Consider the following 15,872-nt stretch of genomic DNA (forward strand, 5'->3'; position numbering starts at 1 on the left):
GCAGTGTCTGTACACCCCAAGCTTCCCATGGGGCTCTGAGTCCTCTGGGACCAGGAAGAAGGCACACACCTGCAGGTGCTCACACTCGTCTTTATTAGCCCAGTCCCACCTCCTGGGGGATGCAGGGCCAGCCAAGGGTACACAGTCCTCATGTGGGTCCTGCCTGTGTGGCCAACAACTGCGGCACCTGGGGTAGGTAGGCAGATCGGCACAGCTGCTTCAGGGCCTGGTTTCCTCAGGTACAGAGTCCCATGGGAGGAAAGGCCAGAGTGGAGAGTCCCATTGCTCTCCACAGGAAGAAGGCTCAAGGCCTCAGGACACAGGCATCATGGAGTAGAAGCCGAGGCCTAAGTGGTACTGGAGGCACCAGCAATGGGCCCTGGGTCGCACCCGCTGCCCTCCCCAGTGTGACCCCTTGCCTGACTGTAAATGTTCTTCCAGTCAGTTCTGTGCACAGAAGGCATTTGGATCCCTTGAGATCACTGCGTCCTGTGGGCTCTGCTGTGGGGTGCAAGGACGCAAGTGGCAGGAACCTGGCAGCCAGGAGTACTGCTCCATCCTGGGGCCGCCTTGGCTAGGAGTGGACAGCCCTGTGCGCAGGTCGTTTCTCTGTGAAGAAGCTTTTCAGCAGCAGCACCTGGCTGAAGCTCACTACAAACAGGGCGATCGTCTCACCAATGGACCAGTAAGAGACTCGGCTGTTGAGGTCTTCAGCTCGGGCTCGGTCCTGGGCTTCCCGGAGCCGGTAATGTGTCTGGGAGTCAATCACTGTCTTCAGAGCCTCATGGATGGTCACACAGGCAGATTCCATCTGAGCAGGAAGACACAAGCAGTCAGCGCTGACCTGAGACACTGTGGATGCCAGCTAACAGGCAATTTGTCGCTGACATCGAGGGAGCACTCTGAGTGCTAACTCGGTGTCTGTGCAAAGAGTCTACATGGTCCTGTTTACACTGAGAGGAAAGCGGACCTGGGGCTCAGAGAGGGCCAGTGACCTGCCAGCAGCACTGTCAGTGGATGGCCGGGTCAGGATCTGACTCAACTGTGTCCTGAGTCCATGCTCATGAGCACAGCCCTGTTTCTTATTTAATCCTTGTGAAGTACAGACAAGCAGGTCACCACCCTCGTCGTCAAGCAGGGCTGGGTGACTACACCCAGTGAGCTGATGGGGTAACTGAGGCTCAAACAGGCTACATACATTGCTGGGGTACATGGCTAATACGCCAAAGCAAACAAGACCTCAACCGTTTGGATTCTGACTTTCCTGCCCCCTCTGTTGTGTAACTGATGATATAGTTTTATGTATAAACACAGACTCAAAAGGACATCCATCCTCTTTTCATGTCACAAACATACACATATGCTCACGTCCTACTTCACAACATCCTGTACCTGCTAAAATACTGTGTGGAAAGCAGAACTTTGAAAACGCCCTGACCAGCACCCCAAGAGCCCTGTTCCATGCCCAGGAACCCCAAGGCCTGATGTGCTCACACACATCCACAAAGCAGCTTTCTCCAGCTGTCCTCGGAAGTGACCACCTGCAGGACCAGCAAAGGGCCCAAGAGGCTGACAACACAACAGATGACAGCTAGTCAGATGGGGGACCCTGGTCTTGCAATGGCACAGAACTGAACCCAACAACAGCCCTGAGAGCAGGAAAGCAGCTGCTCCCCAGGGCATCTAGCTAAGAGCCCACCCTAACCAACACCTCCTTCCTGACCTCAGCCAAGCCTACCCAGACTTACACTGTCCAGAGCTTCGAGGGATGAGGGGGCTGAGCCAGCCAGTGTGTGCGTGGCAAGAGTCACTGACCAGCAGACAATGAGGACAGCTTGCCTGTGCAAGACATGAGTTCTCACTAGAGGCTTCCCCGGAACCTGTGTGCCCAGTGTGCAGGCAACTGTCCCCAGCCACGCTGCCCAGACTGCAGATATCACTAAGAATTCACCAGTACCTCAGATCCAATCTTAAAGGCAAACTGCCTACAATGCACCTCATAAGAAGTTGCAGGAAGCTGCCCACTCCGGAACCTGTTTCTTAGCACAGTGACCATCCAGGAGGTGAGTAGGGAGCCACAGTCACAAGACAGGGCTGCCCTTTCTGAGTCACTGGTGCACTTTCCTCTGGCCTTGCAGGAGCTGCACTGCATGGGGAAGAGCAGCAGCACCCCCAGCCCCTGCACTGCCTGGTCTCCAGCCCACCTCCCAAAGCAACAGCTTCCTCTGTGCCTGGTGGCTGCCCCTCTCCTGACCTGTGGATGGGAAGGGGGACAATGTCACCTAGATAGAAAGGTGACATGATGTGAACTGTGGGGTGGACAGGCGACAGCAGAAACCAGGGAGGAGGAGCCCATCTGTGCTCCGATGTATCCCACAACGATACCTGTACTTTGCTTCTCAGCAGCTTCCTGTTTGTCCGAGTACCTACCACATACCACATACCACCCTCTCTTGTGACCAGTGTCCTCAGCCCAAGTGCTGAGGAGGTGAAGTCTACAGATGCCTGACACTAAGAAAGGAACAGATGATTCCAGAAGGGCTGGTGGCAAATGCTGACCTCCAGACAAGGCCACTTGGTGCAGACCTGCCTGCTGAAGCTGGTGAACTTGCTCCCTGCTTTCCTGCCCACCTTTGGGCCCTCCACGGGATGTCATCCTCACAGATACAGAACAGGGACTGAGCTGGGAAGGAACTGGGAAGAGGCCACAGTGTGGGGTAAAGCTATGGAAACCTGTGCCCAAGGTAACTCAAGATAAACTGTGTCAGAGCCTCCCAGAACCAACCTATGACCTCAACACAAGTAAACGGCAAGGCAAACTAATTCCACGCATAAAATATCCAGAGATCCCAGGAAACCAGTACAACAAGTGGGGCTGGGGCCTCAGTAAAATTTCAAACCAGGCTCAGGTTCACTAATTCATTCAAACATCACTGAATGCCCACTTGTCTTCTAGGCACTGTGCGAAGTCCTGAGAATCCAGACTCAATCACACACAGCCATTGACAACTAAAAGGAAAAGCTGATCGACTGTAAGGAAAAGTGGAAGCATTAACCAGAGGGGGAACACCCAGGAGAAAGCAGCCAATCCTACCAGAGGGGAGGGGACTTGACACAGGAAGTATAAACTGCAACCTGACAGACGGGCAGGACATCACCAGGCTGCAGATGGGAGGCCCTTCCAGGAGTGCAGGCCTGGAAATCACCAGGTCACCACAGTCCCACCAGCCAAAGACAAGGGCCCACTTAGTCACCATGTTGGGAAGGAGTGGATCTGGGGTGCTGAAGTCTTCTTGCAATTAGCAGAAGGGATGGATAAACACATGTGTGCATGCATGTGTATGTATCATGGTTGTATGTGCATACACATATGTATATAAATATATATGCATACATACACACAACATTTTATTCCTACAAACTCAGACTTCAGTTTTTAAATACTAGGAAAGCACTCACTTGGGTTTCCATGATAGAAACCCATTCTCCAAGTTTCTTTCTGTCACAGTTAGGAGCTCCAAGTGCACACTGGACTTACCAGACAGGCAGCTCCTTAGGCGCTGGGCCCTGGCCTGGGATGCAGTAGTGCTGGCCCATAACTTCTCAGTACTGTTGCCCTGGAGACCTTTGGGACACAGATCATACCCACACCCCAAGAAACCCTACGGCATCTCACCACCAGGAGTCAGACAACCCTCCCCATGAAGACATGCTATTTCCTCATCTGCTGGGATGAGTTAGTGTTAGTCAGAAAGAAACCTCTTCCCCTTGTTATCACAAAACTTCCATCAGACAGACTCCCCAGCCTATTTCAACGGCAACAAAAAACAGCAGCCACTGGCTAAAAGGGCACCCACGCCCAGCTGACCAAAAACTGGCCGGTGAGAAGACAAAGGTCACAGCTGCTCTGCTCCTGTGACAGACACACTTCCGACAGCTCCACAGTTCACTTTGCCAGGAAGCCTGGCTGGCCCTCCTAGAAACACTGATCGGGCCTTCAAGACTCTGCACCCTTCAAGCCGCACTCTGGCCACAGTGCTGCATGCTAACTGGCCAGCTAGGCTGCATCCCCCACAGGGCTGGGGCCCCATCCCGCACACTTCAGGCCCAGTGGGCAGGTCACGTGAACTCTGCCTGAGATGACTCAGTCCTGCAAGCTGTGACACTGCGAAGGAAGAAGTGAACTGTGCTGGATGACGCAGCTGTAATTTTAAGGAAGAGGGAAGATTGGGCAATGCATAGGCCTCCATGGGTATGGACACACCGCAGAGGATCACGACCCACGGCCAGCTTGGAGGGCAACCAGAGGCGATTTGGCTTCCCAGGGCTGCAGACACACTGGCCTTGGCTCTGGAACAAGTACATCCAGGGGCAGTTGATCCTGTCCTACAGGTTCTTCAGGGCCCTGACAGTCATTCAACAAACACCTGATGAATTTCTCTCAGCACACCTTCTGCACAGGGAGGATACAAGGTAAATTCCAGAACCTCCGCCCTCAGGAAGCCCTGGGCCTGTAGGAGGGAAGGAAGGAGGGGCTTAATTAAAAGTAGGAGGCAGGATGGTGGAGGCAGGGTCAGATCCTAACAAACCTGGAGAGCAGGCAGGGACAGTGGTGGTTACTTGAGCTCCTGCAATGTCAGTTTCTCTCCATGGTATGGAGCTGTTACTGAGAGACCACTGCCACCCAGGACCATGTCACCTGCCCAAAGGGACCTGAGCAGAAGTGATGCATATGACTACTTGGCAGGCCTTTCTTGTTCTCTCTTCCTTTTGGTGACTAGAGGCAGAGGACCCTGAAAGCCCAGGGGAGAAAAATGAGAAATAAACAAGTGCCTGGCCCCTGAGTCATGCCATGTTGGGAAGCCCCCACCAGCCTTCTTTCAATTATCAAGAGCAAGGAAGAACTTCTACTGTTAATCCACTGACATTGAGGTTGATATGTTATTGCTGGGAGCACTGCGTTGTAGATCACTATGGCCGGGCCTAATTCACCTCCTCCCACAGATGAGGCAGGGCCCCATGGGAGAACAGGCGACAAGAGGGTGTGGTAGAGAAAGGCCTGTCTGAGAAGAGGACGTGTCTTCCTCCCCCTCCATTCCCCATAAAACCATCAAGCATGTTGACCTTAGCTTCTCTCCCGTTCCAGTTCTAGAGCAGCCCCTTTTACCTCCCCCTGCACTTCCCTTATCTCTACCACTATAAATAAACGTACTACGGTTGCCTGGCATTCTTTTTAGTCCCATCTGGAGGAAAAGCCCCACCTGGCCCCAGCTTTGTATCTCTTTGTTCTCTTGTATCTCTTTTTTCTCTTCATTCATTCTTGCTCCATGGACCCTTCGGCCATGCAGGCCATGGCATGTTATAGCAGCTGTGTTGCCCTAACACACCACACACAGTAGGACTTGTCTTCACAGCAGGCATGTCACATGAGCAGAGGCATAGGACCTAAAGGGCTTTGAAAGAGACTGACTGGAATGAAGTAGAAGGGAAGTCGGATACTGCAGGGATGTGGCTAAGGAACAACAAGGAAAACGAGGAGGAGAGCAGTGTCCTTTAGGGCTGGACACTGTCATTAGGGGTTGGGGGTTCACTCACCTGGGTGAGAGCCGTGACCTTGTTCCCCATGTCTGGGAGAATGGGGGGCTCGTCGCCCACCTGGAAGTCAAAGTAGACAGTCTTGTGCGAGAAGGTGGAGAACTCATTGCTGAAGCAAAACTGGTAAACGCCCTTGACCTCAGTGCGGTAGGTGAAACTGTCATACTGCTTTTTGGTTTCCCTGTAGATGATGTTCCCCAGGGGGTCCTCCATGTAGCAGTCGACATCATAGTGGCCTCCAGTGATGACCTGACAGACAGACAGACAGTGAACTGTCATTGAGGGACAAACAACACTTTCTGCACACTGGCAATACCCTACAATCAGCCCCTACAGACTCGTCACTTAGTCTTCACCACTGCGCTTCCAAGCGCCAGGGTTGATACTTGAATCTATGCCTACCTCCTCCCAAAGGTTTTGCTCTGCAGGAATACAGTGAGCCTGATTCCTCCATTCTACTGAGGAGGAAACTGAGGTTCCTAAGAGGAGAATGTGGCAGAGCTGAAATTTGACCTGAAGATTACTGGCTCCATCTCTCACATACCAAGTCACCACACTGGTCTGCAGAGGAACAAATACAAGTGCTCTTCAAGACAAGGCAACAAGGCTTTCTGAAACTAGGAGGAAGGTAAATCAAGGAAACGATCCCCAGACTTTGCCACTTGTTAACTGTGTGATCTGGGGCAAGTCACTCACTTGGAGGACATGTCTTCATTTGTAAAAGGCAGGTGGATACCAGCAGGGCCGGCAGACCTTTCAGGACGGAGGCTTGGGCAAGGTAAGACATCTAAAGCCCTTAGCAGTCTGACACTGAAGTGCCAGTCAATTACAGCACAACCTCAGGTGGCACACCGGCCCTGAGGATGACGGTGGAGAGGTGGCCTCTGGCTCCAAGCCACCAGGGCAAGAACAGGTGGGGCATGAGCTGCACCTGCTGTTGCCCGCTCTGGTCAGACAGGAGTCCCAGGCCAGGGTTACTCTCTGCTTTCTGAATAGGTCTAGTGACTGACTAAGCACAAAACAAAGGCAAACACAGGAGGAAGCTTCACAGAATCGCAAGTGGTTGGGGTAGAGAGACCTTGGGAATCATTGGTTCAAACTCTCCTTCACACAAGGAAAACTAAGACTCCTAGAGGCAACACTACACAGGTGCTCGCTGGCTGTGTGTGGTCAAGGTGCAACTTGTGTTCCACCTGTTCTCACCCTGGTGGCTCCTAGTCAGCAGCCACCTCTCCACCTTCACCCTCAGGGCTGGTGCACAACCTGTCCAAACTGAAAATATCCTCTTTGTCCACGCACAAGTTACTAGATGTGTTAAGCAAGCTCCATGTGAAGCAGTGAGAGTCCTGTGGCTGGGTGTTCAAGCCCAGGTGGACATCTCTTGACAGGAGACTTCTACCCCGGCAGGGACCAAGTGACCGCTCAGGCCTCTAGGCCATACATTTACCAATTTTCTGTTATTGTGCTTAGGCTGCCTGTTAACAGACACATATACACGAATGTCTAAGTGGACGGACCGGTGATGCTCACACATGAAGTTGTCCACGAAACTGGCCTTCCGGGTTGCTCAAGCAGCGAGCCCCATCCCTGCTGCCGAGACTTCCTCCTCCCTGAAGGCTGCCAGCAGCTGCCCCTCTGCCCTGTGACCCCCGATCCTCCCTAAGACCCCAGCTCCACTCACGAGGTCCCCGGTAGCTGGGCCGTGACATCTCCAGGCGGTTGGACAGGCGCCGGCTACCGAGCGCCCACTGCACCCCGGGGTGGAGAGAGAGAAGCACGACACAGGGAGCAGGTCGGAACCCGCGTCCTCCCCCCGGCCCTCCTCGGAGGGTCACCTGCCCGCACCTGGTAGTCGAGCGACAGCCGCACACCCTGCTCCACCTCCTCGTGGAAGCACTGCCGCGCGCTGTCTGGCAGCTCGAAGGTGAGCTCGGCGCCCCGCAGCCGCTCAGCGCGCAGCAGCAGGAGCAGAAGCAGCGCTGCGGCGGGGCTAGGGGCGCGGCCCATGGTGCTCAGCTAGGTCCGCAGGGGACGGGCAACAGACCCAGAGAGCGCGCGGGAAGACGTGGCACTGCGGCGGCTCTTCCGGGCGGGAAGGCGCCAGTGCGCAGGCGTGGGGGCGGAGCCTCAACAACTGTGCGCGTGCGTAGTCCCGGGAAAGGGGGCGGGGTTGCGTGGTGGCCCCCAGCGAGGACAGAACCACCTGGACCTGATAGCGCGGGTTGCTAGAGCGCAACCTGGGCTGCCGGGCGCCTGTGTAGTCCACCACGCCCAACGCCACGGGGCTCTGCTCCACAGACTGCGCTATGATTCGCTGCCCCTAGTTTCCGTCTCTGGAGAACTCAGTCTTCTCGTTGTCTAGACCTAACATGCATAGCAGCTAGGATAAGGGAACATGGGGGCCCATTAATGCCTTTTTTTACATTTTTACTTCCACTTCCTCCTCTTCTTTTCATCTTCGCCTCCTCTTGTCCTCCTCCTTCCTCTTCCTCCTCACTTTCTTCTTTCCTTCTTTCTCCCCTGGAGATTGAACCCAGGGCCTTCCCACCGAGCTACATCCCCAGCCAGCTCTACATCCCCCAACCCCGGCCTTTTTTGTTTTTCATTTTTAAGCCACTAAGTTGCCCAGGATGGACTTGAATTTGTGATCCTCCTGCCTCAGCCTCCCAGAGTGCTGGGATGACCAACCTGCACCAAGATGCCTGGCTAATACTTTTTTTCATCCCCATCCTCTTCCCAAGGCAACAGTGTTTAAGGTGTGACGGGTGAGGTAAGAGTAAGACCCCCATGTACCTGCTCTGGGAAAACAGCAAGTACACACTGAGTGGTCTCATGGAAATGTGAATAAAGGCAGAGATTTCACATTATTTTGGCAACCAGGACTGGTTGAAATTCTTTTTGGATAAAACTTTTTTCCATTTCACTTCTCAAAAGCACTGGAAGAGATTAAACTGATTACTGCCTTTCCATGACTGCTGACTTAAGATTTTTCAGTGTAATTGTATCTACAGGGTTCTCTGTTTTTATTCACTAAAATCCTATAAACAAAAAGGAAAGACATACTGTAGTATTACTACTCAATGATGAATTTTTTCAGGAGGGGATTATTAGATGTGGTTGATTTCAGCAAAGAAATGTCCTACCCACGAATTCCTCATGTAGATAAGACTGAAGTGTTTGTCAGCAGGTGCATCTGGCCCTGGGTTAAGGACCACTGGATGTGAAAGCAGCCTGTGGGCTGTGAAATAACACACACACATCATATAGCTATTAAATAATAACTGGCTTGTGCTAGACTTGGAAGAGGCATTTAGTGTATACCTTGAGGTTCCTTCCTGGCTTCTGTCCTGTTTTTCAATGCCCGATAGAAAACATGGAAGTAATCATCTAGACGCATCAAGTGGGAAACGAAAAAGCTGGCAGACCAAGGCCACGTTAGCCAGCTGGAGCACTAGGCTAAGAATAACAAAAAGAAATTCTTCTGGGTTGAATATTAAACCATACACCCAAGATCCAAGAAAGCACCTGCATGACTTCCAAGGAGGGGAGCCCGGGTCACAGCAGCAATCCACAGCATGCTGGGTGTGAGACCAGGGATTTCCAGACTGAAGAAAAGATCTTGGCTCAGGCTGGGTGAATGAAGCACAGCATGGTTTTGGCACCTGTTGTATTGTTTAGAAGTTATTGACACTAAAGGCAACTGTCCCACTTTAAAAATGAGCAGAGGACATCAACAAAATAAGGAAAATGTCATGGGATAATAATTAGGAGACCAGAATAATGAATTACCAGGAAGGCTTCTCAAACAAGATAAGGCCAAAAGATAAAGGATTTAATGTGGAAAAGTAAAAACTAATGATGAAGAGAGTATTGACTCTTAAGAATTTACTAACAGCAGTCCAAACAGCTACCATTTATTTAGTGCTACCACTATGTGTGTCACAGTGCCACCTATCTGTACATTTCACATACTTCACGTTAACCAATCCCTACTAGCAATCATGCCAAAAAGCCAAACAAACGAACAAAACAAAGTATTTTTCACATTTGACAAGGAACAAACAGCAAGCACCACAGGGAGTTTGATTAAATAACTTTTTTGTCTTTTGCTGTGCTTCATTAGCTTTAACCAACAGCGATTTATAACTTCCTTTGATTTTGTGGGTTAGCAGGGCCATCCTTCAGCTTCCGGGTTTCTTCCCAGGATTGACACAAAGCTGCTTGGGATGGAAGATGACTCTGCACGTTGGCAACAGATGTGGAGTGCTGGCCAGCACTTTCTCTTCCAAGTATCTTCTCACCTAGAAGAAGCTGCACCATTTTCTCACTTGACAGGCACAGGAGACACCCCGAGTGGACCAAAGTCAAAACAGGAAAGACTTCTGACTCCTAAACTCTAAAACTTTCCGACATCACTTTCTCCACATCTGGTGGCCAAAGCAAGTCCCAAGTCTTGCCCAAAATTCAGGGAGCTGAAGAAATAAATTTTACCTCTAGATGGCAGGCGTTGCACAGTGTTGTTGCAAAGGAGGCACTCAGGAGGATGGGAGAAATCTGTCACAGAACCCAAACTCATTCACCTTGTCTGTCTTTGGCTAACCCAGGAATTGAGCACAGACCTGCCCAATTCTTAAGGCTATGTGCTTCCCACCAAATACACCACTTCTCCTCATACCTCAGGCTTCACATGTTTTGTGTGTTCCATATGGCAAAACTTGGCCCTAAACCTACATCTGACTTGGAGGCATATTTCAGCTCAACATAAGAAATGACTTTCTGGAACTGGAAAGTTCCCCAAGAAGGGAATGAACAGACATAGTAAATGTTTCATTCCTGCAAATATTCAGGCAAGAGAGGTGAATGACCAACCACTGGAGAAGCTGCAGAGAACATTTGTGAATCAGGTGCTAGACTGTGGATGGCCTCTAAATTTTCTTCCAAACTTTATATTCCACAGTATATGGTAGAAGGTACTAAAAGTAGAAAAACTTGGAAGAAAAATAAAAGATGTTATTTATCCACTTTAGTCCCGAAGTGACTCCAATGAAGAACTTTTAGAATAATAATTTAAAATGAGTATCTTAATAGGTGCATTTAAAAATACATGACAAAAAATCAGCATCTACTTATGAGAAAAACTTTTGGAGAACCAAGAATAATGGTGAACTTCCTTAATGTCATAAAATATCTATTAAAACCCGGAGCAGACTTCATGATTAATGATAAACATTAAAATCTTTCCCTTTAACATTGGGACTCAGATATAAATCCTTGCTATCACAATTTCTATCCATTGTTGTTCTAAGAATTCTAGGTAGAAAGGTAAGGCAAGAAAGAGATAAAGGGATAAGAACTGAAAATATAAAGGTCAGCTAGTGCTTATCTCTGAGAAGAAGGAGGCAGCAACGGTTTAGAAGTGGCCTTGGTGAGTATTTCGTGAGTATTCACATTATTATGCTTTTGTTGAACTACACATCTATTTTCTATGACTTCTCTGTGTATTTTAATTTCACAATTTAAAAAGATTTAAAAAGTGAATAATTGTAGTATGGGGACATGGGCAGTATGAGGTAGACCAGGTTGTGCTCTAAAGAAGACTTTATCATTGTTCTATACAACAGGTGCACTCTCTAGAAAGGTCAATATTTATCCATGCCTCATACATGCAATTGATGGTGAGGAAGGAAAGCAATGGACTCACTATGTGTAGCCTGACTAAAGCAAAAAATAAAAGTTCACAAAGCACTTCGCTTAGCCATGGAACTAGAACTGAGAACAGCCTCTCCCCAAACAAACCAACAGAGAAATGTACAATCACTGCCCTCCTAAAACCTACCACCTTCTCCAGAACAATTGCTTTTTATCGTTGTCAAGCATTTAAACATCTTTTCTATGAGAAAGGAGCAGCCTGGTTTTCATCACAGAACCCCAAACTGGCAGAAACTCCCTGTCCCTCTGTCCCTGATTCTGAAACATGTGGCTGTGTTCCCAGGCCGTACCAAGTTGATACCCCTGTGCCTGGATCTTGAGGAAGTGTCCTTAAGACAGGAGGTTGTCAGGGGTGACTAACAGCAGTGGTAGCATCAAGGGTCCATGGCTGTGAGAGTCAGTGCCACCCATACCCTGAGCAGATGGTTCTGTAGTCGGCTTTTGCTGGTGAACCTGGTTTCTCACCTTTCTTTATTCCTGAGCTTCTCTGAGTCCATCTCCATTCTTCCACTGATTCCATGGAGTTTGAGATTTTTAAACTGAAATGGAACTCACTGTATATTGTTCATTACCCAAGAGTAGTTACAAAGTTATGGAATTTTCCCAAAACACAAAGAAGAGACAGGAAAGAAGGGCTCAGTGAAAACCTATTAAGGTGATCCTAGGAGCAAACTACATCATTTTGTGATCACACCTCTTGGGATGCAGACTAGGCAGCAGACAGATCATCTATATTTCAAAAGTCAGGACCAGGAGGTCCTTTGAGATACTTTTTCTCCAACTTCTCATGTTGGTAACATGTTTTAATACAGAAAACTTTAGTCTTGATCTCTTACAAAAGCTCAGGATATGGGCAAACTGGAGACAACTTTTCTGCCAAGGCCTCTAGTCCAACTGTCAATGGAGTTCTTGTTCCCAACTGAAAACCCCTGAGCCTGCCTGGCCTTTACCGTCTGCATTCTTGTCAGCATTATGACCTTCTGAGCTCCAATAGGATTACCCATGCGGCTCTGCTTACTGTGTTCTAAGTCTTCTCTAGCTGGCGTCTCAGACCTTTTCAAACTCCTCCAACAAACCCATTCCAAAGGCTTCTTAACCATATGGTCCATATCTCACACCATATAGAAAAATTAACTCAAATAGATCAGGGACCTAAGTGTAAATCCTAAATCTATAAAACTTCTAGAAGGAAATATAAGACAAAATCTTTATGACTCTGGGTTAGGCAAAGACTTCCTAGATAATAGACCAAAAACACAATCTATAATAAAAGAACAAACTGATAAATTAGACCTTACAATTTTTTTTTTAAAAAATGGTCTTTAAAAGACTCTATTAAGAGAATGAAAGACAAGCCCCAAACTGGGACAAAAATCCTTGAAAGGTATACACTGATAAAAGGTGTATCCAGAATACATGAAAAACTCTCAAAAATCAACATTAAGAAACATTAAGTTTTAAATAAGCAAGAAAGTGAACAGATATGTCACCAAAGATGATATAGTTGTTAAGCATATGCAGTGATATTCAACATTACTTGTCATTAGAGAATTCCAAATTAAAACCACAGGAAATGCTCCGCTGGCTTTATTCTCGGCTTGCTATGTGGCAAGGCCCGCCCGGCAGTGTAACGCGCCTCTTGCCCTCAGTGCCTCGGAGGCCGGTGGCAGTGGCGTCAGGACTGCTCGGCGCGCCCGGAGGAAGGTTATCTAGTGGAAGGAGTCAGAAATACCAGCAGAGGAAGGGTACTGTGACTTTAATAGTAGGCCAAATGAGAACTCTTATTGCTATCAACTTCTTCAACAACTAGATGAACAAAGGAAGAAATATATTCTTTGTGATGTCAGCATTGTGGTAAACGGGAAAATCTTTAAAGCTCACAAGAACATCCTGGTTGCAGACAGCTGTTTCTTTAAGACTTTATATTGTGTCTCAAACAGAGACAGCCCCAACCAAAATAATACTACCCATTTAGATATTGCTTTAGTTCAAGGTTTTTCAGTCATCTTGGACTTCTTGTATTCGGGTAACTTGGTGATCACTAGCCAAAATGCCATTGAAGTGATGACAGTGGCCTTCAGATGAGTGAAGTCGTTCATACTTGCCGAAGTTTCATTAAAGATGCCTTAAATATAAGCCTTAAATCAAAAGCTCCAGAGTCAGTAGTGGTGGACTATAATAATAGAAAATCGATCAACAGAGATGGTCTGTCTTCGTCATGGGATCAAAAAATTACCAACTTTTGGGCAACACAGAATCTTACCATTTTGGCAAGTAATATAAAAATAGGGAATGATGATTGTAATGTCAGCGAGGGCCAAATGGAAAACTACCAAACAAGTGACAGTAATTGGGCCCAGCGTGGTTCTCCTGATTTGGCTGGAAATAAGTCTCCAGGTCAAGGAAAAGTGTTTATTTGGAATAGTATAGGTTCCCAGGGAATTCAAGAGACTGGCAAAACAAGGAGGAAAAATCAAACTACAAGAGATTTGTTTATTATGCATCACCTAATAATAAAACCAATTTAGAAGATTCCTCAGTGATGCAGCCACCTGTTGCCCATCCAGAAGAGAATAAGACCTTAACCATCAAGCCAGAACCAGATTTGGATGGTGCTCTATTCTCAGGGCCAGATGGTGTAAATGCAAGTCTATTGGCTGAAGCCTGGTGTGCTCAAGATGGAGGTGATGCTGGTACATCACATGATTATAAGTATGGTTTGATGCCTGGCCTGTCAAGTGATTACAAGTATGGATTGCTACCAGGTACTTCAAATGATCACAAGTATGGGTTGCTAACAGGTGCTTCAAATGATTTCAAGTATGGATTACTGCCAGAATGTTGGCCAAAACAAGAAACTTGGGAAAATGGTGAATCATCTCTAACCATGGTGGACAAGTTAAAATGTCCTCATTGTAGCTATGTAGCCAAATACAGATGAACACTAAAAAGGCACTTGCTCATTCATACAGGAGTGAGATCATTTAGCTATGATATTTGTGGGAAGCTGTTTACTTGAAGAGAACATGTAAAAAGACATTCCTTGATGCATACAAAGGATAAAAAATACAAATGTATGGTGTTTAAGAAGATCTTCATGTTAGCAGCCAGTGTTGGAATAAGACATGGATCTTGTCACTATGGTGTTTGTGTAGACTGTGCAGATAAATCACAAGCAGGAGGGCAAGAAGGTGTAGATCAGGGACAGGATACAGAATTCCTTCAGAATGAAGAATATGAGGAGAATAAAGTACGAGAAGCTGATGAAGAGCTGATTGATGATGGAGAAGATGAGAATGATCCACCTCAATGGGATGAATCAGAAGATGTTTGTGTCCCCCTGGATGATTAACTGACCTACTATACTCCTCAAGGATGCTGCATTTGGACATAAAATGAATCGACAATTTGGATTGTTGAACTTGAAGGCTTGCAAAGTATGGTACATGCTGGATGGTAGTTATGTTGCTGTGAAATCTGTAGGATCAAAGCCTTATAGCAAAAAAATTTTTTTTATATATTTGCACAGGAATGTACAGCAAACAACCATATGGTTGCTTACATGGGGTCTCCCACATATTCAGTCAGTTATCAAAGTAAAATATTTTTTATTTATAGAATACACAGTAACTATTTGGGTCCTATAAAAATATAGTACCTGTCCTTAATAGCTTACATTCATGTGCTGCTTTTTTTTTTTTTTTTTGGTACCGGGGATCGAACTCAGGTCCTTGTGCTCATGGCTGCTTTAACATGAATGAAGAAAGTCCATTTATGGAAGTACAATGACAGTTGACCCAATCACTCTGTCCGTCAAACCACTCAGGCTAGTTTGTACTAGTAGAGTTTTGTTTCTATTTTTATTTTTATTAATTTTATTTTTTCAGTACAGATTTTTCATTGAGAGGCTTTTTCAAGCCCATTGGTTTTATTTTCTTGTATTTTTCCATTTTAATTTGCTTCATAACTTAAACAAAACCTCCTAGTCTTAGGTATTATTTCTCAATTTTGTGCTGATGGGCGTGTGTATGAGAACTGGAGAGGTAATTTATTGGAATGAACTAACTGACTTCCCCGAGCCCCTTTCCTTTTTTGACATGAATTTTACAAATGAAGAATAATGGTGCAAAGTTAATGTGGCGAAGTTAACAAAGACCACTAAAATGATTATGATTTAGAAATAACTTTTTCCTGCTGCTCTATTCTGAAAAATGGTTACTCTATGATTTTTTTTACATGGTATTTGGTTTTGGGTATCTGTTACTTTGGCGCTATTCTTGTTTGCCTCTTATTATTTTTGCCAGTGTACTATACCTCAGCCTTATTTGAGAGACAGAAAGTTGATTTTAAAAAGTCATAGAAACAATAAGTAAAGTGATTTGTTTTATAATTTATCTTCCATGTCCAGTTTGGTTAGCTTGTTATACAATATAAGTGAAATATCAGGTTTCCATTCATGTGTCCTTTTTATCATTAAAATTAACACAACATGCAAAAAAAAATTAAAACCACAGAAGAGTAGCTAAACTTAAAATGACTGACCATACAAGCATTAGTGGACATGTGAA

The 15,872-nt window shown here is 46.9% G+C and overlaps 1 protein-coding gene and 1 pseudogene across 1 annotated transcript; one reads left to right on the top strand and one right to left on the bottom strand.

Annotated features, from left to right (window-relative positions):
• Positions 1–70: 70 nt before the first annotated feature.
• Positions 71–7,692, bottom strand: Tmed3 (transmembrane p24 trafficking protein 3). Its single transcript, XM_004874798.3, has 3 exons — positions 7,441–7,692; positions 5,596–5,844; positions 71–811 (listed from the first exon to the last, which is right to left on the bottom strand). The coding sequence occupies exons 1-3, from the start codon at positions 7,600–7,602 to the stop codon at positions 575–577; spliced, it is 648 nt and encodes a 215-aa protein (XP_004874855.1). The 5' UTR covers positions 7,603–7,692; the 3' UTR covers positions 71–574.
• A 3,996-nt stretch (positions 7,693–11,688) lies between these two features.
• LOC101707391 (zinc finger and BTB domain-containing protein 10-like) lies at positions 11,689–14,789 on the top strand (annotated as a pseudogene).
• The last annotated feature ends 1,083 nt before the right edge of the window (positions 14,790–15,872 follow it).

Source organism: Heterocephalus glaber, unplaced genomic scaffold (assembly GCF_053883595.1).
Source record: "Heterocephalus glaber isolate CG9 unplaced genomic scaffold, H.glaber_assembly_v1.0 deba00001531, whole genome shotgun sequence".
NCBI lineage: Eukaryota > Metazoa > Chordata > Mammalia > Rodentia > Bathyergidae > Heterocephalus > Heterocephalus glaber.